The sequence below is a fragment of the Anomaloglossus baeobatrachus genome, chromosome 12 (genome assembly GCF_048569485.1).
Source record: "Anomaloglossus baeobatrachus isolate aAnoBae1 chromosome 12, aAnoBae1.hap1, whole genome shotgun sequence".
In the NCBI taxonomy this organism is placed as follows: Eukaryota; Metazoa; Chordata; class Amphibia; order Anura; family Aromobatidae; genus Anomaloglossus; species Anomaloglossus baeobatrachus.
Window position 1 is genome coordinate 42,064,727 of NC_134364.1, and position 25,449 is coordinate 42,090,175.

General features: G+C 46.5%; 1 protein-coding gene across 2 annotated transcripts in view; it reads right to left on the minus strand.

Annotated features, from left to right (window-relative positions):
• UBR1 (ubiquitin protein ligase E3 component n-recognin 1) overlaps positions 1–25,449 on the minus strand; it is a 311,682-nt gene that overhangs the window by 60,561 nt on the left and 225,672 nt on the right. For both annotated transcript variants that reach the window (XR_012727818.1, XM_075331219.1), the window contains exons 29-36: positions 22,691–22,866; positions 13,778–13,983; positions 12,359–12,452; positions 7,884–8,036; positions 7,621–7,718; positions 4,447–4,537; positions 2,850–2,998; positions 2,712–2,767 (exon numbers count right to left, since the gene is read on the minus strand). Coding sequence is in view for 1 of the 2 variants with exons in the window: in XM_075331219.1 (XP_075187334.1) it covers positions 2,712–2,767; positions 2,850–2,998; positions 4,447–4,537; positions 7,621–7,718; positions 7,884–8,036; positions 12,359–12,452; positions 13,778–13,983; positions 22,691–22,866 (1,023 nt within the window). In the remaining variant the exon portion in view is untranslated. The remainder of the gene's footprint in view (positions 1–2,711; positions 2,768–2,849; positions 2,999–4,446; positions 4,538–7,620; positions 7,719–7,883; positions 8,037–12,358; positions 12,453–13,777; positions 13,984–22,690; positions 22,867–25,449) is intronic.

The window sequence follows — 25,449 nt, forward strand, 5'->3', positions numbered from 1 at the left end:
ACATTGTGTCCAATGAAGCGTAAAAAGAAAAGGAGTTTGCATACTCCCTGTAAAATCTGTCTCTGAACCTTCATGGGGACGGACGGACAGTGATCTTGTGCTCCTAATGCTTCCCGAAAAAGCACAGCTTTCTATCAAAGTCAGTACCAAACATCCAGGTTGTAGGATGCTGGGATGCAGAGGGGGATCGCACAATCCACCATGGCCAGTCTTGCAGTGCATGAGATCTTTCCCTTTCTATTTATCCAACGCTGCCCAATACTTAACCAAGTTGGTACTGAATAGTAGCAATGATGTCACTGTTCCCACACAGCTTCGTAGAGTATGCGGCAGTGCTGGGTTAGTGCGGAAAGCGACATCTCGCTCACTGCGATAGTGGCCATGGCGGATTGTGGGATCCCACTCTGCACTTATAATGCTGGTCATTATGTGTGAAGGAATGGTCTTTGGGCCTGGGTACGACATCTCTCCGCACTGATGAGCTATATACAATTCTTTATGTATCACTGGTGGAATGACAGAATTGAAATATTTTAGAATTTAGGCCCTCATGCTGACCAAACCTACTAATTTTAGCAGGATTCCCTGACAATCCAATAAGTATGGAGGCCTCCTGACGTCTGTCAGGGGAGATGGGGATCACGTGGCTTATATTTATATGCCCGATCCTTTTGTTCTAGAAGGCAAATCGGCTGCTAGGTGAGTCTGGCAGTAGATTACTCCGCTCTACCCATCGAGAACACCGATACTGGGCCAGGTTGACCGTTATGTAAGCCAATCTAGAGAAATGGATGACTGGTGCCCAATGCAGAAGAAATCCAGGACACTTAAAAAAGGGAACCTGTCATCAGTTTTGGGGCCTATAAGCTGCAGCCAACACCAGTGGGCTCTTATATACAGCATTAAAAAAATGCTGTGTATAAAAGAGTCCAAGCCACGGTGTAGAACATAAATCGCTTTATAATACTTACCTAAACAGTCGGTGCGGTGGAGCTGGGTCAGATGGGAGTCTTTGTTCTCCGGTGCCGGCGCCTCCTCTTTCGGCCATCTTCGTTCTTCTGAAGCCGGGGTGCATGATTCCTGCGCAGGGCAGATCAAAGTATTGTAGTGTGCCTGCGCGAGACCGGCGAGTGTGGATGATGTAGGAAGAGTCATGCACACAGGCTTCAGAAGGACGAAGATGGCCAAAAGAGTGTGAAGGACTAGGCTATGAACCGTTTGTCAAGTATAAAATAATAAGATCTGTCCTTTGAATGCTTGTGTATTGCCTCTACTACATGTACCTAATTGGAATGTGGAAGGAATGTATAGGCAAACAAACTGTCTAAGGGGCCCTTTGCACACTACGACATCGCAAGCAGATTGTAGCGATACCGAGCGTGATAGGCCCCGCCCCCGTCGCAGCTGCGATATCATGGCGATAGCTGCCGTAGTGAACATTATCGCTACGGCAGCTTCACATGCACTCACCTGCCCTGCGACGTCTCTGTGGCCGGCGAACAGTCTCATTAAGGGGGCGGGTCATGCGGCGTCATAGCGACGTCACACGGCAGGCGGCCAATAGAAGCGGAGGGGCGGAAATGAGCGGGACGTACACATCCCTCCCACCTCCTTCCTTCCGCATAGCCAGCCGGGACGCAGGTAGGAGATGTTCCTTGCTCCTGCGGCTTCATACACAGCGATGTGTGCTGCCGCAGGAACGAGGAACAACATCGTAACAGTCTTTCCCAATTAATGGAAAAGACCGACGCTACACCAATGATACGATTACGACGCTTTTGCGCTCGTTAATCGTATCATAAAGGATTTACACACTACGATGTCGACAGCGACGCCGGATGTGCGTCGCTTTCAATTTGACCCCACCGACATCGCACCTGCGATGTCGTAGTGTGCAAAGGGCCCCTTAGGGCTAAATAGAGCATATACTTTAAAAAAACAGTTAGACACATGAATAAGCAACATTTTTGAGTAGACTCTTGTCCGTTCCCAGACACACCTGAAGGTCTTACTAAAGGAATGTTTTACAGGAAAGACTGTTTAAACATGAGCCAGACTCAAGTTAATTGGTTGATTAAGATGCAGGAAAACTAAGAATGCTATACTTTCAATACACGGGCAGAAGAATACGACTGTTTCTCCCAAATAGATACATCTCTGAGTGGTCTTTTTCCTGATTCATATACATCTGCGCAGATCTGATTTGAACTCCTCCTCTAAGACCCTGAGATAGACCCCCTGGAGGTCTCCCCCAACAAGAGGAGGCGCCAGCACCGGAGACGCCCATATGACCCAACTCCACCGCAGCGACCGTTTTAGGTAAATTATTATAAAGTGCTTTTTACGTTTTAAATAGCTTGTTCGAATGCTGTATATAAGAGCCCGGTGGTTGTGGCCACAGCTTATAGGCCCCAATTCTGCTGACAAGTTCCCTTTATAGACTGGTAGAGGCGATGTGAGAAGTAAACACACTACCTGCACCCAGTAACAGACCAGTAGGCTTAGTCTAGAGCCCAGTAACTTCCGCCCTGCAGTCAGCAAGATGCAGTCATAATAAAAAGGTCATCAAGTAAGTCACGCCAGCATAAGCCAAGGAAGAAAAGCTTCTTAAACATTGATGCTCTGAGATAATGCTCTTAAAGTACAGGAAGCATTGAGAAGCCGCTGTCTAACGTCTACTCAATTAACCCCATCTTTTCTTTGACCCTTACCTGCCGATTCTGCAGGGAACCAAACAAAGGTTTGTCTTCATAGCGTAGTAAACTCTCTAAAATAAAAACAGGGAACGTTGTTACGTACGGATTAAGTGTCTGCGTGTGTGGTACGTGGGATGGTTATTCCATCCTTACCTATGGACTGTATGCTAAATGCACACGTATTCCAGGACATCACAGGTATATAAGGGTCACTGCCATCATGTTGAACCGCCAGGCCTGCGCCGTACACAACGTTGGTGAAATTAAACAGCATGTCTTCTGCGCTATCAGAATAATTTGGCCTAATAAAACAAAAAGTATACTTTAGTTTATAATACAGAAAGCTAAAATTTTACCCTGAATTTTTATTAAAAAAAGTAGATTTTAAAATTAAAAAACTTTAATAGTATCTAAAGTTACATTTCTTTTCTAAATTTGTCCAGCATAGAAAGTTATAAAAAACCATTTATTAGGGGGATTTGTTTTAATTCTTGCAAATACAAAAAAAACAAAAACACAAACACTCATGCCTCCCAAGTACTTACTGCCTTCAACTCCACTGAAATCTGAACATACTCATTTGGAGCACAGATGATGGCAGTGATTGTCTGGATCAGCATCTGTGCTTCTGCAGGAAATTGTTAAAGATGCCAGTGCTGAGCTGACAAGTTCATTGCCATCATCTGTACTCAAAAGGAGTCATTTCTGATAATGCAGTTGAAGGCAGGCAAATGTACTGTGGAAAATCAGAGGTTTGGAGGGGACTTGTGTGTATTTTATATATGGGATGGAGGACAAACTGATTTCATAATCTACGATTTAAAGGACTGGTCCACTATACAGGATAGTGGCCACATCGATGTAAAGCTCAAAGGCTTTTCTCAAATACCTTGTGTAGTAAATTCTGACTGAGCGGTGCTTTTGCGGTCAACTCATCCTAATCATGTGCCCCCCGGCGCTTTGTGACCTCTGGGATCCGGTGAGGTCATGTCAACTTCCAATTGACCTGACATCACCGAGGCAGACCCCAGTTTTCCTGAGTGACTGGGCTGTGGGGGGCGTTTCACCGCTCATCACAGCCCAGCATCGCTCCTGCAGCAAAGGAGAGGGCGCAAGAGATGCTGGGCTGTGATGAGCCATGAAAGGCCCCCCACAGCCCAGTCACTCAGGAAGACTGCGGCTGGCTACAGTGATGTTATGTCAATTTCCAGTTGATCCAACATCACCGTGGCCAGCCGCAAACTTCCTGAGTGACTGGACTGTGGGCGGAGTTTCACTGCTCATCACAGCCCAGCATCTCGCGCTCTCTTCTCTGCAGGAGGGATGCTGGGCTGTGAGCGGTGAAATGCCACCCACCGCCCAGTCACTCAGGAAGACTGCGAATGGCCACGGTGATGTTGGGTCAACTGGAAATTGACATGAGATAATCGTATCCCAGAGGTCACTGAGCCCGTGGGGAGGGTCACTAATTTGGAAAGTCACAAAGGAAGAGAAGGAGCATGGTTAAATACCCCAGAAGGATGGACAGTTGTGATGGAGCGAAAAGTCCAGCTGATGACAAAATATACAAATAAACTATATATTTTTATATAAGAAGCCATCTCTTCTCGGCAACTTTCTGCCTTAATGCACCTCCTTTATAAACACTGTTTTCTGGCTCCTCTATATGCGGTTTGTATACTCTTTTAGAAATAATCAACATAAGGATTGGTTAATCAATTACTAAAAAAAAAACAAAAATGAGACTTACGGAGTCTGTGCCCCAAAGTTATAAATGGATCTGAAGTCAATGATATTACTTTCTTCACCCATAATAAATTCCGGGCAAAATTTACTTTCTCCTATAAGAAAAAAAAAAAAAAAAAAAAATAATGGACATGGTACAATTACTCTCCATATGCACCTGCATCCCCCCCCCAAAAAAAACAAAATAAAAAAAAAAAACAAAAAAAAACAACACTTAACAGCAACACCGAAGAATAATTTGATGCTCAGATCAATACTGGTTGAAACCCAGAGATATTTTTCAAGTTAAGAACAAATCTGAGCACATACAAGTGAATAAAGTCGCACGGTTTCAGCACCTTTTGAAATAAAAACTGTAGGAAATTAATTTTAAAAACTTTAACCCCTTCAGCTCCCGGGCATTTTGTGCTTTTTTCGGGGTTCCCCCCCCCCCCCCTCTTTCTTCCGAGAGTTGTAACTTTTTTATTTTTCCGTCAATCTTGTCATATGAGGGCTTGTGTTTTTGCAGGACGAGTTGTAGTTTTAAATGGAACCATAAGTTTTACCATATGGTGAACTGGAAAACTGCAACAAAATTCCAAGTGCGGAAAAATTGCAAAAAGTAATTGCACAGTAGTTTTTGGGATATTTTATTCAGAGTGTTCACTATATGGTAAAACTGATGTGTGGGTATGACCCTGAGGTCGGTGCGTGTTTGTAGACACCAAACATAAATAGGTTTACATGCATCTAAAGAGGTTAAAAAAAAATTCACAAGCTTGTTTAAAAAAAGTGGCTTTTTTGCGCCATTTTCCGAAACCAGTTCTCATTTTTCTTGATCTATGGCTCAGTGACTGCTTATTTTTGGCGTCTCGAGCTGACATTTTTAATTGTACCATTTTTGCGCAGATGCTACGTTTTGATCGCCGGTTATTGCACTTTGCGGGGACTAAAAAACGTAATTTCGCCGTTTGGAATTTTTTTGCTGCTACACCCTTTACTGATCAGAAATGCCCGATCAAAATATAAAATCAATTAATCTGAACGCAGCGATGCCAAATGTGTATATATTATATATTTTTTTAACCCTTTAATTTTCAATGGGCTGAAAGGGGAACGATTTAAACTTTTAGTTTTTAAAAAAATAAAAAAAGCTAAGTTTTTTTATTTTACTAGTCCCTTTAAGGGGCTTTAGTGATCAGCAATCTGATCGCTCTGCCATATCTCCAGATCACAGCTACAGAGCCAAGATCTGCAGAAATGCGGCTTTACTTTCAATGCTGGCTGTATTCCGGCATTGGGTGTATATGACTCGTGTTAGCTACAGGCATCATCACATGACCCTGTGCTACCATGGCAACAACCGTAAGTCACGTGATCATGTCATGTGACTACCGATGGGGGCTGGGTAAGTCAGCATAATGGCAGCGCGCATATACATCTCGCTGCCAGATGCAGCGAGTTTTAAAGGGGTTAATAGTCGCGGGTAGAAGCGATTCCACCCGTGACTAGCAGGCACACGTCAGCTGTTGAAAACAGCTGATATATGCGCAGATCGCCGCAGCCTGCCCACAGCAGGGGGCGGGGATTAACATCACATGATCCATGACGTACCCAGTAAGTCATGGGTCGTTAAGGGGTTAAAAGGGAACCTGTCACCAGAAGGTTTCTCTTATAAGCTGTGGCCATCACCAGTGAGCCCTTATATACTGTATTCTAGAACACTGTATATAAGTGCCCAGGCCGCTCTGTATAACAAAAATACCTTTATCATACTGAACTAGAGGCGGTCATGTCCGATGGGAGTCGCTGTTATCTGGTCGATCGCCATCCTCCTCCTTCCCAGCTATATGGATGACGTGTCCTACATCATCCACACAGGCTAGCATTGCGGTCCTGCGCAGGCGCAATGTGATCTGCCTGGCAGAGGGCAAATCAAAGTATTGTAGTGTGCATGCGCTGGTGGTCGATCAAAGTATTGTAGGGTGCATGCTCTGGTGGTCTAACTTTTCCTCATACCTGCACATTACAGTACTTTGATCTGCCCTGCTTAGTGCAGATCACATTGCGCCTGCGCAGGACTGCAATGCCAGCCTGTGTGGATGACGTAGGACATGTCATCTATAGAGGGATGGGAAGGAAGACTGATCACAGCAGAGAGGAGCACGGCAATCGCAGCAGAGGTGGAGCCGGACCCGTGAGCACAGACACCCATCAGACCCAACCGCCCGCAGGTAAGTGACAAATGTCTATGTTTTACAGAGCGGCCTAGGCTCTTATATACAGTATTCTGGAATGCTGTTTATAAGTTCTTATGGGTGGTGGACGCAGCTTATAAGGGGGAAAACCTGGTGACAGGTTCCCTTTAAAATTAAGCCCATAAAGCCATTTTTAATGTTAGAATGAATAAAAGAAAGAAGTTGTAATTTCAAGAGGGACTGCACTGTGTAAGATTATCTATGGAAGTTTCAAGTCAGCACATAGGTGCACAGCACACTGATGAAGCAGGATTTATGCCAATATTTAGCAGGCACGGAAGGCGGCAATATATTTTGCCAAATTTAAGTGAATGAGTAGCCTTTAATGTCATACAAGGACAATGCAAGTGACCAGAGACAGAGCCGCTCTTGTATGGCACCCAGATTACTTCATGATACAAATGCTTAGAATCTAAAATCCTGCCTACAGCACAGCTCTCTATGCACATTGTCTATTGAAAGTGAGATGCTAATTAGTGCTGGGGGTGGAGGTTGGATCAGGGCACTTTTGCAGTGATAATCTGCTGATAAAACACTCATTGTATTGACACAACAGCACACAGCCTAAAATGTGATATATCCCTGTAATCAGTGTCTCGGTCCCTACATTATGCTGCTCTTAGATTATAGAGCAAAAACTTTCTGACAGATTCCCTTTAAAGCACATAAGCACAGTTAAAAGTCAGGCAAACTTGCCATTTTTACGTGCAGGATTGACTGAATGGACCAGTCGGCGATAACTGGCCCAACAATAGTTCGACAGACTGCTATGTAAAAGTATATGGGGTCAGTCAGTGATTATAGTTATTGGGTAAACTATTGTTTGGCAGACCGCAATGCAAACTAGATAGGGGGGCTTTACTGTCTATGGGGCAGTAGAGGAGACTGCTAAATAGTGTATGGCCAGTGTTATAGATACAAAGAGAAAATTAAGCGGAAACCTTTTGAGAATTGCAGATTAAAACCGGCTAGCCGAGCCCCGACAACATCCAACCACCGAGGCAGCGACACCATCTCTGCCAAGATTTCAGCATCCGCACTGCAACAAAAAAATATTACATATAATGAAACCACAAATTGGGAAACCCTGCATCAGAATCACAATAAAGCATGTGTGGCAAGAAACAAGGCACATTGTGGGGCACACAAGGCCGGCCATAAAGTATAAAACAAATTAGGGAACGTGCACGCGTGTCACAATCACCTGTTCACTTGCTCTGCCGTAATGGGGATAATGGGCATCACACCGTTGCAAAGACATTTGCACAAAGGGCACAAATATTCTCCTAGTAGGAGGTCATTGATGTTTTCCGAATTAATGCTCTCATGTGCGCGTGCCCGCACAGCTTGTTCAAACCTACAGGGATCAGAAACTGGTATTATACACCGCTACAAATGTAGATAGGAAAACAAGGGGAACTCTTGCTACTTTTAGGGAGCATCATTTCAGCATCGCTTATACCAGATTCCCACTGATGGATGATCTTCACTTGCACTTTCACTCAGGGCTGTGGAGTCGGAGCTCATTTTGGTGGAGTCAGAGTCTGTATAAAAAGGACCGACTCAGACTCCTAAAAAATATAATAAAGTAGCTGTAGTACCCGGGATAGTAACTGTCTCATTCCTTGTCTGTCTGTGTCCATGTCTCTGTCTGTCTGTTTCTATCTCTGTCTGTATATGTCTCAATCTCTATCTGTCTGCCTCTATCTCTGTGTCTGTCTGTGTGTGTCTTTCTGTCTGTCTTTCCAGGGCTGTCTCTTTGCAGGGCTATCAATTGCCCGGGCTGTCTGTCTATTTCCTCATCTGTCTGTCTGTCTGTCTGTCTTTCTCTCTCTCTAGCCGTCTCACCACCGACATCATACTACCTCACATCTTATACTAACAGTTTATTTTGTTCCTATAGCAACCACTGACAGTTGCCATTAATAGCCTGCAGCTCCCAGTTCCATTCAGTTTAATGGAGGCAGGATTTTTGGCGTGTAACTAAAGCACGGGGTTAAATTTTCCCGCCCAAATATAGTCTATGACGTTCCCGGAGTCACATGGAGTGTGCAAAATTTCGTGATGGTAAGTGAGACTGTGCGGATTCTTTTAGCGGACAAACATATGTACATACACACAGCATTATATATTAGATTGGGTACAGTAGTGCAATGCAGAATGTGCTGAACATTTTTTCATAGAAATTTGGGAAAGTTATGAAATGTCCTATAAATTGCTGTTCTATTCCTGATCTAAGGCTACATTCAGAGCGTTTTTGCTGCGTTTAAACATACGTTTTTCTGCTGCAAAAGCAGATCAGCTTTTTAAAAAACCGCATCACCTGAAAGTTTTGAGCTCAGATAAATGTTTTTAATAGCAAAAGCAGATTAGAAAAACGCCACAAACGGACTGCTCATTCTTTGTGAGGATCCGTTTTTGAGCCCAAAAATGGATCCTCACAAAACGCTGTGTCTGAATGTCCTATCTTGAAACCCATTGCCTTTGCTGGGATGCCAGAGTCACTGCATTTCACAGCAAAAAACGGATCTGCAAAAACGCTGTGTGTGAAGTTACTGTAACAATGACAGCAGATATGTTTAAAGGACAGCTCATACAGCTTGTTGTGAAGGACGGTGTACCATCATCATTATTTGCACGACCAGCTTTTACAGCTCTTAATGGAGAAATGGCCACAAACTTGGTGTTTCTTTGGAAAGAGAAAGTATTAGAAAATTAATGATTGAAGAAACCCTTAAACAAAAGGAAGATCTTAAAGAGACTCTCAAAAGACGCTTCATGTTTCTTAAAACGGATGCCTGCACACGTCACAGAGAGAACTATTTTGCCATTGATGTTTGATATGTTTGTGACAACAAAAAAATTGTTAGGCCTGGAGAAACTGGCTGCTGTGATGAGCTTTACTATCTTTTACTGCCAGTGTCTTACTTAGTGGAAAAAGACCTGCAAGATTACAAGCTCAAAAAAGAACAGGTTCTTGCCATTCTAACAGACAATGCTTCAAATATAAAGTACAATTAAACTGATGAATGAGAGTAATGAACAGCAGCGAGAAGTAAACTTAGGATTCAGTAAGTGTGAGATGGAAGGCCACAGCGCTGTTCATGTAACTGAGGAACAAACAGATATTACAACAGAAGAACAGCAAAATGATACTTCAGGATTAGATGATCTTGTTGAAGCTGCTTCAAAACACTTTCATATTCATCACATGCGCTGTGTTGTGCACACGCTGCAGCTGGCAATAAGAGATAGTCTGCAAGAGGGACATGCTGGAAATCTGATTGGAAAAGTGAGGAAATTGGTTATTGCCGCCAGAACCCCTAAAATGGATACCATCTTCAAGAGACAAGCTGGGAAAGCGGCAATTGTCGATCAAGCCACTTGGTGGGGCAGCACTTAATGATTGAGCGATTGCTTGAACTAAAACCGTTTCTTATAGATATGACAAACCCTCAGGTAACCCTAAATGAAGGTCAATGGACACAGGCAGCTGAATTGAAGGAATTGATTAATCACCCATTTACCGTGACTAAAAAATTACAAGCTGAGGATTTAACTCCTGGCATTTTCATAAGGGAGTAGAAGATCTTGCTATTTTGCCTGTCCCAAAGAGGAGGTTTAATTGCAGATGGCATTTCTGCTTAAATGAAACGTAAAGAGACACAGCTATTGGAAAATAAAATTCTTCTGGCAGCTGTTTATGTGGACCCAAGTCATCATATACTGCTTGATGATCAACAGCTTACTAAAGGAAAAGAAGCTTAGAAGCTTTTAGTGAGGTAGCAGTTAGGATGAGCGGCTACAGGACTGCCAGGCGCAAGAGGACTTGGGTCCTGACAGTGCTACTGCTGCCATATCATCATCCTCATCAGACGAGGAGTTTAACTTTGACAAGTATTTGGATGACATTGAGCAGGCAAAGCGTTGCCTCAAGGAAAAAAAAAAAAATTAGATTTCACTCCATCTTCTATAGCAGCAGATTGACCAGATTTCAGCAAAATTTTTCACTTGCTCTCAAAGAAATAGAAAAATTCAACCGTTCATCAAAACTGACTGTGCATGAGGCAATTCCTCTATACCCGGAAATTGTTAGAGATGTTGCCCATGTGGTTACGGCTTTGCCTCCAACCCAAGTTACTGTAGAGAGGTTGTTCTCTAGCCTTAAAATTAGGTCAGATTTGAGGTCATCTATGATGGAAGATCTGATGTAGGCAAGTCTGTTTCTTAGAACAAATTCATAGACTGCACAAATGTTTTTTAGTATGTTTTTGTTGAAAACTGTTTGCCACTTCGATAGATATCACTATCTCTCACATATTGTATTACATATTTACAATTACAGTTTTGTGTTCTAAAGTTGTATCCAATAAATATATTTTATGTTCTATCCAAATATCTTTATTGCATCATAAAAAATGATTAAATGTCTTATGTTCACATTGTACTACAATACATTTTTCACTTAAATATAAGCAATATATGTGGGAGTTGTGGAGTCTGAGTCGGAGCAAGGGAAATTGAGGAGTCAGTCACAGGTTTGGCTTACCGACTCCACAGCCCTGCTTTAACTGCTTCATCAGCAAAGAAGTAGCTGATATCATTAAAGGTGGTGTCACACACAGCGACGACATCGCTGCTACGTCACCATTTTCTCTGACGTAGCAGCGACGTCCCGTCGCTGTCGCTGTGTGACATCCAGCAACGAGCTGGCCCCTGCTGTGAGGTCGCTCGTTGCTGAATGTCCTGCTTCATTTTTTCGTCGTCGCTCTCCCGCTGTGAAGAACACATCGCTGTGTGTGACAGCGAGAGAGCGACGAAATGAAGCGAGCAGGGAGCAGGAGCCGGCGTCTGGCAGCTGCGGAAAGCTGTAACCACTGTAAACATCGGGTAACCAAGGGAAGACCTTTCCCTGGTTACCCGATATTTACCTTCGTTAACAGCCTCCGCCGCTCTTGCTGCCAGTGCTGGCTCCTGCTCTGTGCACATGTAGCTGCAGTACACATCGGGTAATTAACCCGATGTGTACTGTAGCTAGGAGAGCAAGGAGCCAGCGCTAAGCAGTGTGCGCGTCTCTCTGCACATGTAGCGACGTTATGATCGCTGCTGCGTCGCTGTGTTTGACAGCTAAGCAGCGATCATAACAGCGACTTACAAGGTCGCTGTTACGTCACAGAAAATGGTGACGTAACAGCGATGTCGCTGTCGCAATGTGTGAACACAGCTTAAGTCTTGACAAGGAACTGGCTCTTCTAACTAGCTGGCCTGGAGTGAGGTCACATGTGCGCCACATCTACTAATCAAGAGCGGAGCTGGTAGAAGGCGGTTTGCAATGCTCCTGTCAAGTGGCCATGGACTACTGACCTGGAGCTAGACCCTTGGGTTCTGCCTAATCGATTCTCTTATCTCTACTACTTAGTCCTGTGGATGTGACAAAAATGTCCCCCCACTTAAGACTCCCCTTCTATGACATTTTAAAACCAGCTAACAATGACTCCTACCCTGGAGAAGAGTTAAAAAAAAAAAAAAAAAAATTGTCTTAACAAAATCACATTAAAGAAGAGAAGTTAAGAAATAAACAAAACAATGGTGCTAATTCCTTCCCATTCTTAAGGGTTTCTGCAGGGCGGTTATCGGCACTTTTGGTAGAAGATGGGAATTCCTCAGACAGACACTTACTTCCGCCAGCAGGTCACATGCATTACATGACCACAGCTCCCGGTGTAGGTCTCACAGGACAACGCCGAGCTTACAAAGAACGGATTAAAGACTTCTGGCAATGACAAGACAATTAGAATAAATAAATTGTAAAACAATACAAAAAAAAAAAAAAATAAATAAAAATTCACATTTCTAAATATCCAAACTTTCTTTATAGTAAAGTCTTGAACTAACTTTGCTTTTTTGGGTACCACAGAATGAACATCAGTGATACCCAAAAGACCCAGCTTGACTTAGAGGGTATATTGGGGTCTTTCGGCACGTAGAAATATTTTTTCCCGTCATATCAGACGGCACAAAATTGAGTCTCAACCTGTGAAAAGTACAATGCGTTCTGTTACCATTCATTGACCAGCTACTGCTTTAATGTTGGCGACATTTAAAGGGATTGTCCACTATCAGGACAACCCCTACTGATTCCACGTTTCCGCTTATTTAAAGACTCATTAATCCCCCCACATTCTGGCGTCGTTCCAGCGCCGTCAGTAACCGCTGTTCAGGGCTCAAGCAACACTAACGTCGTACTCAATCACCACAGACTTCTCTCTCAACCTTCGGACCAAATGAGACGTCAACAGGAAGTGAGTGGCAGCCGCAGAGTCACTTCCTGTTGATTAAGTGTTTGGTCTAAAGGCGGGGAGAGAGAAGCCAGCAGCGATTGGATGCGGAGCTTGCGTAATGTCACGTGAACCCCATGTCAATTACTGACAGCGCTGGAATAGCCCTACTATGGGGAGGCAAGTAAAAGGGTCTTATTTTAACTGTAGAAAACAGGTTGAATCAGATAGTGTTGTCCTAGTAGTGCACTATCCCTTTAAAAAAACACAATTGTTTTACTCTTTAATTTAAAAAAGTAGTACCTCCTATAATTGCTGATTCATGAATAGGTCTTTTTTTAAAAGTCTGTGCACCCCCCCTCCCCCCATTCCAAAGATAGGACTCCTTGTAGTAATAGTGTAAATATTGCCTTCAGCCAACTGGGCGTATACCATGGAACGCTTCTATGAGTGTTTGCTCTTTTCTTCTGACTCCAGCCAATCAAAACATGACCACACCCACTGTAGTTCTCCGGTATATGCCCAGAAACAGAAATTGGCATGTTGCAGATTTCAAAACACCCACGGCAGGTCAGATTACGCCAAATAAAATCAAAGCACAGTGGATTGGAGACTTTTAAAAATCCCATCCACTTTGCTGGAACCGTAAGTGAAAATATGCAAAGACAAAAACGCACCAAAAACGCGTTGTGGGAATACAGCCTTAAGGTTTTTCAGTTCGCAAACCATGTTTTGATGGAAATCTTGTAAAAATTCCGCACATATTTAATGACTTAACTTGGCTGTGAATCATATGTGATATTACTTTATGAATACATACCATCTGAGTGTATAAGTACCATCCCTCGGGATTGAGAAAGGGTGGTAGATTTTTGCACACTGGCAGTCAGCACCATTGTAGGCTTGTCGAGCCTCACTTCTTGCTCCTCCTGGCAAAGGATGCATGTCAGGACTTCTTTCTCTGGGACAGATGGCCCACGTTTGGGACCCAAAGTAATCTTCAAACCTCCGGTGACTGGAAAGGGACTAAGAGTAATGCATACTGAATATATTACCTTGGCCAAAAGTAACGTTTGCAGAATTTACATGTCCAGCCTACTATTATACATTCTGCCATCTTTTTGACAACCACACAATCTTCTCCCTAGAATGAAAATCTATATACCCACCCCCAGGGTAACAAAGAACATGCAGATATAGGGGCCAGTAAAAGTAACTCCTGGTCGCTCCAAATTCTTTAATGGATACCTAGATCCTCATGCTGGACCCCCGCATGCTGCAAAACTGCATTACTACCAGCAAGCAAGAGGGAGCATGATATGCACAACTCATGAACAGTGTATGGAAAAGGAAACTATAGGCAAAAACTGGCACCAAAATGAAGGCATCAGTTTATCTTTAACTTTATTGGCCCCTTTGTTCTACATATACCCCTGCAAGATTCAGTCATGTAGGACAGAAGAGCCTTGCCCCTATAGAACACTAATACAGCTCGCTATGGCTGGGATAATGCTCACTACTTAAGGCCTCTTTCACACATCCGTGGAAAACGTGTAGTTTTTCACGGGTGTGTAAAAGGTACGCATAGCCCCTTCCGTGTGCCGTCATTTTGACATATGAGTGTTCTGTGTGCTATCCGTGATAACACACTGAGAACAGTAACTTTATGCTCACCCATAACTGGCGCTGCTATACCCAGTGCTGATGTCTTCCGCTCTGCGGTCTCCGGCCCTGCTGACTCCCCACTGATTCCGGTCCTCGGTGCAGTGACTATGCAATGAGCATAATGAGCGGGGGGTCGGAAGCAAGTGACAGCAGAGCCGACGACCGCAGCAGTGGAGAAGGTGAGTAAAAGTTAATTTCATTTCACAGAAACTGTTTTCTCCGGTACGTGTCACACTGATCTGTGCAGTCCGTGTGACACCCATGCTGCCGGAGAAAAATTGACATGTTACCGTATGGAGCACACAGACACGGACGTGTGCGCAAACCTATTCATTTTAATGGGTCTACATGTGTCAGTCTCCGGTACGTGTGAAAAAGGACATCACACATACCGGAAATACGAATGTGTGAAGGGGACCTGTAGGAGTATTTCCAGAATTAAAAGTTATACCCTGAGCAGTTGGACCACCATCAATCCCTAAAATGAGCACAGGATCCTGCACCATTCATTGCCTAGGCGACTGTTGGAAATTGCTTAAATGAGTACTCCACTTTTCCAGCAATCTGCTAGACAATGATGTTTTCATCTGGTCATGCGCTACTGCACTGCATTCAATACAGGGTATGGTAGAGCCACGTTCTCAAAATCGTGAAGTTCAGTTGTGACACTTGGGTTACCCAAGTTAAACCCCCATATGATACAGTATATTCTTGGAACACCCTCCTAAATGAAACGTCTTCCAGAAGTGTGTTGTCTGGCTTACCAAAGCCTCACTAATTGAGTAAGTAATTTTAACATCCTTATGAAAATCTTTCATATAATACTTTTGTTTCAAATCGTTGCTTAACCCAAAGCAACCCTTCACCCATTTCTGGCCTTCGGTCAATCAGCTTTATCAAGTATCCCCCAGAATGGGTTCAAATGCACAGGTATAGCCAAAAATGTTAATTTGTGGAATCACCAGCCTACAGAGTGTTCGCAACCATCTGGTGTGTTTAGCAGAGGCAGTGCTGGTACACCGCTCCAAGTTCTATTCCATACCTGCTCTAAGCCAGAATAGGTTAAGAACCACTCATTTAAGTAAAGAGATATGGCAGTCCATTATTCCATTAAGACAAAGGTCAACCAATTTGGAAAATTTCTAGAACTTTAAAAAGGTGTTCTAAAGTGTAGTCATAAAACCATCAATCGCTAAAATGAAACTGGCTCTCAGGGAGACCGCCCCAGGAAGGGAAAACCAAAAATCACGTCTGCTGCAAAGGATAAGATCATCAAAGTTACTAGCCTCAAAACACGAATTGAAAGCATCTCAGATAACCACCCTCATACATGATGCACAGACCTCACATCAACATTTACCATCCAGAAGAGACTTTGAAAAAAAGAGAATTTTGTTACTTACCGTAAATTCTTTTTCTTATAGTTCCGTATTGGGAGACCCAGACCATGGGTGTTTAGCTTCTGCCTCCGGAGGACACACAAAGTACTACACTTAAAAGTGTAGCTCCTCCCTCTGAGCTTATACACCCCCTGGTAGCCAGTCCTAGCCAGTTTAGTGCAAAAGCTGAAGGAGAATAGCCACCCACAAGTAGAACCGAGTAAGAACCGGAACAACCGGAGACTCTGTCCACGACAACAGCCGGAGATAACACACGGAACAAGAAAATTGCCAAGAGGCAACAGGGAGGGAGCTGGGTCTCCCAATACGGAACTATAAGAAAAAGAATTTACGGTAAGTAACAAAATTCTCTTTGTTTATCGTTCCTTTGGGAGACCCAGACCATGGGACGTTCCAAAGCTGTCCCTGGGTGGGAATAAACAGAAAAAACTAAGAAGTAGGCGGAGCCTAATTTCACAAGTGGGCGACAGCCGCCTGAAGGATGCGTCTGCCCAAGCTCGCATCTGCCGAAGCATGAGCATGCACTTTGTAGTGCTTCGAAAAGGTATGCAGGCTAGTCCAAGTGGCAGCCTGACAGACTTGTTGAGCCGTAGCCTGGTGCCTAAAAGCCCAAGAGGCACCGACAGCTCTGGTCGAGTGTGCTTTGATCCCCGGCGGGGGAGGCACCTGAGTACTCTGGTAGGCGTCCGAAATGGTCGATCTAATCCAACGGGCCAAGGTCGGCTTAGAAGCAGAGAGACCCTTGCGCCGCCCTGTGGTTAGCACAAAAAGAGGTGCACCGCCTAAGCGCAGCGGTGCGAGCCACATAAATCCGGAGAGCACGCACCAGATCTAGAGTATGCAGCGCTTTCTCAAAGCGATGAACAGGGGCCGGACAGAAGGAAGGAAAGGAAATATCCTGGTTAAGGTGGAAGGGAGAGACCACCTTAGGAAGAAAGTCCGGGGTCGGATGTAGAACTACCTTGTCTTGGTGAAAAACCAAAAAAGGTGACTCCTAGGAGAGCGCAGCCAAATCAGAGACTCTACTGAGAGAAGTTATGGCAACTAGAAAGGCCACCTTTTGAGAAAGACGATACAAAGAAACCTCCCTAACAGGCTCAAAGGGGGGTTTCTGCAATACCGTGAGGACCAAGTTAAGGTCCCAGGGATCCAAGGGCCGCCGATAAGGCGGAACGATGTGAGACGCACGTTGCATGAAGGTGCGGATCTGAGCCAGCCGGGCGAGACGCCGCTGGAACAGCACTGATAGAGCTGAGACTTGTCCCTTGAGAGAGTTGAGGGACAGTCCTAGCTGCAGACCGGACTGTAAAAAAGACAGAAGGGTCGGCAACGAAAATGGCCAAGGAGAATGGCCGGAAGAGCGACACTAGGACAGGAAAATTTTCCAAGTCCTGTGATAGATCTTGACGGAGGAAAACTTACGGGCCCGAGTCATAGTGGAGATGACTTCAGGAGGAATACCAGAAGCCGTCAAAATCCAGGACTCAAGAGCCACGCCGTCAATTTGAGTGCCGCAGAATTCGGGTGGAAAAACGGACCTTGCGAGAGCAGGTCTGGACGGTCCGGAAGATGCCACGGCATCTCCACGGACAGTTGGAGCAGGTCCGGATACCAAGCTCGCCTGGGCCACTCCGGTGCAATGAGGATGACTCGACGGCCCTCCATTCTGATCTTGCGCATGACTCTGGGCAAGAGAGCTAGAGGGGGAAACACGTAGGACAGACGAAACTGGGACCAGTCTTGAACCAGAGCGTCCGTGGCGAAGGCTTGAGGATCGTAGGAGCGAGCCACGTAAATCGTAACCTTGTTGTTGTGACGGGATGCCATTAGGTCCACGTCCGGAGTGCCCCACTTGCGGCAGATTGACAAACACTGCCGGGTGCAGGGACCACTCGCCACCGTCCACGGATTGACGGCTGAGATAATCTGCCTCCCAGTTTTCTACGCCAGAGATGTGGACTGCGGATATGGTGGACTTGGGAGTCCTCCGCCCATTGAAGAATGCGTTGGACCTCCAACATTGCCAGGCGGCTGCGTGTCCCGCCTTGGTGATTGATGTAGGCAACCGCTGTCGCGTTGTCTGACTGGACTCGAATGGGCCTGCCCGCCAACAGGTGGTGAAAGGCTAGGAGAGCTAGAAGCACAGCTCTGGTTTCCAGCACATTGATTGAAAGGGCTGACTCGGACGGAGTCCAAGTGCCCTGAGCTCTGTGGTAGAGATGTACCGCTCCCCAGCCGGATAGGCTGGCATCCGTGGTGAGAATCACCCAGGACGGAGTCAGGAAGGAGCGCCCTTGGGACAGGGAGAGGTGGTCGAAGCCACCACTGAAGAGAGGTCCTGGTCCGTGGCGACAGAGCCACTAACCTGTGTAAGGAGGAAGGCCGCTTGTCCCAACAGCGGAGAATGTCCAGCTGCAGAGGACGCAGATGGAACTGGGCAAAGGGAACTGCCTCCATGGAAGCCAGCATTTGACCCAGCACCTGCATCAGGCGCCTGAGGGAATAATGGCGGGGCCTCAGGAGAAAGCGCACCACTAGCCGGAGAGACTGCTGTTTGATTAAGGGCAACTTCACAAGTGCCGGCAAAGTCTCGAACTGCATCCCTAGGTACGTGAGACTCTGGGTCGGAGTCAGAGTGGATTTGGGAAGATTGACAATCCACCCGAATTGGGCTAGGGTGGCGAGAGTGAGCGAAACACTGCGCTGACAGTCTGCGCTGGATGGACCCTTGACCAGGTCGTCTAGATAAGGAAGCACTGCTAACCCCTGGAGGTGCAGGACCGCAATCACTGCCGCCATGACCTTGGTGAATACCCGAGGGGCCGTGGCTAACCCGAAGGGGAGAGCCACGAATTGGAAATGATCCTCTCCTATCGCAAAACGTAACCAACGCTGATGTGACACTGCGATTGGCACATGTAGATAGGCATCTCTGATGTCGATGGACGCCAGGAACTCCTTGGGTCATAGAGGCAATGACTGATCGCAGAGACTCCATGCGAAAATGCCGCACCCGGACATGCTTGTTGAGAAGCTTGAGATCCAGGATGGGCCGGAAGGTACCGTCCTTTTTTGGAACTAGGAAGAGATTTGAGTAAAAACCTCTGAACCGTTCCTGAGCGGGAACTGGGACAATCACTCCGTTTGCCTGCAAGGACGCCACGGCCTGCGAGAAGGCGGCGGCCTTGGAGCAGGGGGGAGTAGAGAGAAAAAAATCTGTTTGGAGGGCTGGAAGAGAATTCTATCCTGTAGCCGTGAGATATGATGTCTCACCCACTGATCGGAGACCTGCTTTAACCAAGCGTTGCCAAAGTGTGAGAGCCTGCCACCGACTAAGGACATGGCTGGAGCGGGCCGAGAGTCATGAGGAAGCTGCCTTAGTGGCAGAACCTCCTGCGGCCTTCTGCGGACGCGCTTTTGGGCGCCAGTTGGATTTTTGATCCTTAGCTGAGTTAGCGGACGAGGCGGAAGGCTTAGAGGATGACCAGTTGGAGGAACGAAAGGAACGAAACCTCGATTGATTCCTACCCTGGGCGGGTTTCCTGGTCTTGGTTTGTGGCATGGAAGTACTCTTCCCGCCAGTAGCTTCTTTAATGATCTCATCCAGCTGTTCACCAAACAGACATGAACCAGCAAAAGGGAGCCCAGCAAGAAACTTCTTGGACGAAGCATCTGCCTTCCACTCTCAAAGCCACAAAATCCTGCGGATAACAAGAGAATTAGCTGAAGCCACCGCAGTGCGGTGAGCAGCCTCTAGCATGGCAGACATGGCATAAGATGAAAAGGCTGAAGCCTGAGCAGTTAAGGTAACCATCTCAGGCATAGATTCCTTGGTGAGGGAATGCATCTCCTCTAGAGAAGCAGAGATGGCTTTGAGAGCCCACACTGCTGCAAAAGTCGGGGAAAACGTGGCCCCCGCAACTTCATACACAGATTTGGCCAGAAGGTCAATCTGACGGCCAGTAGAATCCTTAAGTGAGGTGCCATCAGCCACCGACACAACGGTCCGGGCTGAGAGCCTAGACACCAGAGGGTCTACCTTTGGGGAGTGAGACCACTCCTTGACCACCTCAGGTGGAAATGGAAACCGGTCATCAGAACCACGCTTTGGAAAGCGTTTGTCAGGGCAGGCCCTGGGTTTGGTCACAGCGGTCTGAAAACTGGAGTGGTTAAAAGAACACACTCTTCACTCTCTTAGGCGAGGTAAACTGATGTTTTTCTGCCAAAGAGAGTTGCTCCTCTGACACTGGCGGATTGAGATCCAGCACAGAATTAATAGAAGCAATCAAATCACTAAGATCTGAGTCACCCTCAGAGAAATCGATGGGATACATAGCCTCCGAGCCCCCAGTGAGGGCATCCTCCTCATCTTGAGAGTCAGCTCTTGAGACAGAGTCGTGGGATGGGGAGGGGGAGGAAACCCTGCACCTTTTCTTAGAAGGACGGGGTCTGGGATCAGATGATGAATCCTCCGTGAGCTCTGATGGACGGAGGTCAGAGGATAGGAGTCCTCTGTCAAGAGTATTAGAGGCACCCTGTGAGGGGGGCTGATGCATATTCATCAAAGTCCTGGACAAAAGCCCCATGGACTCAGCAAATGACTGGGATATGGACCTAGAAAAGGACTCTACCCAGGCCGGGGGTTCAATCACAGGTGCAGCAGCAGCAGCCTGAGAGACCACTGGGGGTGAGACTCCAGGCTGTAGCACCGCCAAGTTAGAGCAGACATCACAATGTGGATAAATGCTCGGCTCAGGCAGCAGGAGCTTACATGCAGTGCATGCAGAATAAAGCTTTGGAGCCTCGCTCCTTGTGTGAGACATGCTGCTGGAGTCGGGGCTTTGCAGAGAATGAACCCCAGAGAGAATATACAGAGGTCCACAACCGGAGACCGGCTGTGGCTTACCAGACCGCTGAGCGCGGTGTTGTGTGCCCTCCAGATCCCGAAGCCCGGTCCCCCAGAGCGCAGCACCTCAGCCGAGATGCAGAATGCAGGATGTCCCAGAGCAGAGTGAACTCTGCCTGAGAAATGGAGGGGGCGGGACTAGGGGCGTTCCTATAAAAGAGCGGGAACTGGAGGGCTATAGAGACCTGCCGGGAAGGAGGGACGCCCCAGCAGTGGGGAGTGTCCCTCCCCTGTGTAGAACGGCCGCCGGGAGGAGCCGAACCTGTCCCTCTGCATGAGTGACATGCGAGGGCAGGAAAACGAAACTAGGCCTCCGGCGAAGCCGGGGCCTAAATTTAAGCGGCGAGGCCGACAAGCAGGCACCATCGGCGCGGTTCTCAGGCAAAAGCTAGAGAACCCGCCGGAAAAGTTAAAACAATCACATACAGCATACTCTCCCCTTACAATAAAGAACCGGGACCCCCAACATAAACGTCTCAGGTACTTAGCTGCTGAGACGCAGGGCCATGTCCCTGGGGATGAGTGCTCCGGTCCAACAGAATCCTCAAGGGGCTGTGGATGGAGACCGGACTCCTGCCAGGCATGGAGACCGTGCTGGCTCCCACTTCAAGCCAGAGCCCAGAAGGGATGGTGAAGGAGCGCGGCATGTAAGGCTGCAGCCTTGTAAATCAACCTTAACAACACCGCCGACACAGTGGGGTGAGAAGGGACATGCCAGGAGTCCAGATATGGACCCGCTTTTCTTCAAACTCTTTCCAAAAGTCAAACACATCAGATGAGAATGCATGTGTGGATGTATGCCTCCTGACACAAAGCAATAAACTGGCTAGGACTGGCTACCAGGGGGTGTATAAGCTCAGAGGGAGGAGCTACACTTTTTAGTGTAGTACTTTGTGTGTCCTCCGGAGGCAGAAGCTAAACACCCATGGTCTGGGTCTCCCAAAGGAACGATAAAGAAATTGGTCCTTAATGGACAAATTGCTTCAAATAAGTCACTACTTTGAACCATGAAGAAAAATTAAACAAAAAAAAGGACTTTTTGGGCATGCAACAGAAGGATTTTACATTTGATCACTGAAAAGCTGTAATGTGGTTTGTGGAGTGGAAATATATGGGGATTTTGGTAGTCACACCATTGTCTACGTGAAGTGCAAGGGAGTAAGTAGTTTCTGCATGTGTGGTGCCCACTGTAAGGCATGGAGGGGAAGGTGCAATGGTGTGGACGGCTTCACTGGTGACATTGTTGGCGATTTAGTCCAACTTAAAGACGAATTACCCGGCATGGCTACCACAATATATACTGTACAGCAGCAGTATGCCAGCCAATATGGTTTGCACTTAGTAGGAACAAAATTTGTAACGCAACAGCAAAATAACACAAAATACACCTAGGCTATGTGAGGGGTATGTGACCAGGAAATAGAGGGATACAATGCTGCTTCAGATGACACTGGCTCCACAATCACCCAACCTAAACCCAATTTAGATGGTTTGTAAGGAGATTGAACATAGAAGGCAAAGCAGCCAGAAAGGCTGCTTGAAGCAGTTCTAGGCGATGACATGATAACAGCTGCTTGAGAAAACATCAAGAGGTGTAAAGCCATCAGCGTGAAGGTGGATACTTTGAGGAATCTAAAGTGTCACCCATATTCATGAACGTTTCACACGTGTTTATTTACTGTTCCTATATGTGCTCTTTTGAGGTTTTGCTGCTTTCAGTCTGAATCTACAATATGCACATTCCAAAAAGAACAAATCTTACATCTCCTCAGTATGTGTGGGAGAGCCCTCTACTTCCTGGGATGCGTCATATAAAAGTTTGTTTGTTTCAATAAAATTCTTTTGCATAGCGGACATCTGTGCCATGATCTTCTCCCGGTGGAGTCTCGCTGCCTCTGCCTTGCGTTTTCTTTTTTCTTTGTCTTGAGAGCTTGGTCCCTACCAGAAGATATGAAAGAGGGTAACTAATTTAGAGATAGTCAGGTGTACAACACGCTGCCAGGGATAAATCAGTACATAAAATTAGAACTTGTCGAAACAAGGACACCCCAATTGCTGGACCGCTGGATAATTTTTACAAAATAAACAGTGTTTTCTCAAATATAAGACACGGTCTTATACTTTTGCCCCGAAAAGAGCACTAGGGCTTATTTTTTAGGTAGGTCTTATTTTTGGGGAAACCCTGGTTTCTCAGTGACAAGTAACCCCCTAAAGCACCCCGCTGTCTGTGTTAAGTGTCCCATCCCGTATGCAGGCTATGCGGGTCCTCCCGTAGCCCTGACCCCGGATCCTATATGTAACTGTGCTGCGGGAAAGTGGGTAGATGAGGGGGTTCCCAAATTGCTAGAGGCTACGATGAACCATGTGTCAGCGCAAAGAGGAATGTCTCTCACATTTCCACAGACACCGGTGATTGCCTCTTAGTCACCCGGGACTGGCTGAAGTCCATCCATGGCGGCGGAGAGCAGCACCTCTGGGGCACCGTAAGAACTGAGTAAACGGAACTTTGAACCGCACCCCCCTGTGTCGTCCTTGTCATTGACGGCGCCCCACACTTCAGTGTCAGCCTTCCCCATTGTCCTCATCCTTTCTGGGGCTCGCTCCACCTGTGGGGAGCTGGACTATCTGGGCTGCATTAACATCAGCCCCAGAGGTGAGCAACATCTCGCAGCAGCAGCTAATCCCTCGCCGCGCACCACGGGTGGCACAGCAAGGCATCCCCAATTCCCATCCAACACTGCACCTGGGAGAGGAGAAGTCGGTGGAGGGGTCAGCGGCCAAGACCCCCAGTCACCACTGCCACCGGTGACTGTCCTCAGGGACCCTTCACCCTCCTTCCATCCCCTCTACACCAGACAACCTTGCACCCGCCTGTTTGTCGTTTCATGTAGCAGACGGGGCCACGGAGCCTGGTCAGGCCAGTCACCGCAGGAACCTTAAATACCATTGACCCGGTGAAGAGTAACCCCCTTAGGCCCCGTGGGGTGCTACATAGACATGTTTGAAGTCTACAAACTCACACTGATCTGAGGCATATGGACATCAGTTTTACCATATAGTGGTCACTAAAAATCTTAAACAATTGTGCAATCGCACTTTTTTTGCAATTTTTCTGCATTTGGAGTTTTTCTTGCCGTTCCAGTACACTATATGGTAAGACTAAGTTTCATTTAAAAGTACAGCTCGTTCTGCAAAAATCAAGCTATAAATGCATATGTATGTCCATATTGACGGAAAAAAAAAGAGAATTTTGTTTACTTACCGTAAATTCTTTTTCTTATAGTTCCGTATTGGGAGACCCAGACATTGGGTGTACAGCTTCTGCCTCCGGAGGACACACAAAGTACTACACTCAAAAGTGTAGCTCCTCCCTCTGAGCTTATACACCCCCTGGAGAACCAGATCTAGCCAGTTTAGTGCAAAAGCTGAAGGAAAATAGCCACCCACAAGTAAAAACAGAGCAAGAACCGGAACAACCGGAGACTCTGTCCACGACAACAGCCGGTGATAACACGCGGAACAAGAAATTGCCAACAGGCAACAGGGAGGGTGCTGGGTCTCCCAATACGGAACTATAAGAAAAAGAATTTACGATAAGTAAACAAAATTCTCTTTCTTTATCGTTCCTATGGGAGACCCAGACAATGGGACGTCTCAAAGCAGTCCATGGGTGGGAATAAACAGAAAAACTAAGAAGTAAGAGCCTAACTTCACAAATGGGCGACAGCCGCCTGAAGGATGCGTCTGCCTAAGCTCGCATCTGCCGAAGCATGAGCATGCACTTGGTAGTGCTCTGAAAAGGTATGCAGGCTAGTCCAAGTGGCAGCCTGACAGACTTGTTGAGCCGTAGCCTGGTGCCTGAAAGCCCAAGAGGCACCGACAGCTCTGGTCGAGTGTGCCTTGATCCCCGGCGGGGGAGGCACCTGAGAACACTGGTAGGCATCCGAAATGGTCGACCTAATCCAACGGGCTAAGGTCGGCTTAGAAGCAGAGAGGCCCTTACGCCGACCTGTGGTTAGCACTAAAAGAGAGGTGCACCGCCTAAGAGCAGCGGTGCGAGACACATAGATCCGGAGAGCACGCACCAGATCCAGAGTATGCAACGCTTTTTCAAAGCGATGAACAGGAGCCGGACAAAAGGAAGGTAGGGTAATGTCCTGGTTAAGGTGGAACACGGAAAAAACTGTGGAAAAACAAGCGCATAGGGTCTTACCCCAATATGTGAGGGGTGGGGGTGGGGGAGTAAAACTACTCACCAGATGTAGTTTGAGAAGCCACAACTACTGTAATCGCATGTATCACACAATCCAAGGCTGCAGCCACCAAAACGGTAGATAACAGAGAGCACAAGAGAGTGGTGTTTAATGCCGCGCCAATAGATCACTTCAGATGATGTTCAGACCAGTGTTACTTTATTGTTTTCCAGGTCAACGCGTTTCTGGGGCATCTGCCCCCTTCATCAGGACCACCAAAGAAACAGATAACATCCAATCTGTCTAGTACAGACAATGTATACAATAT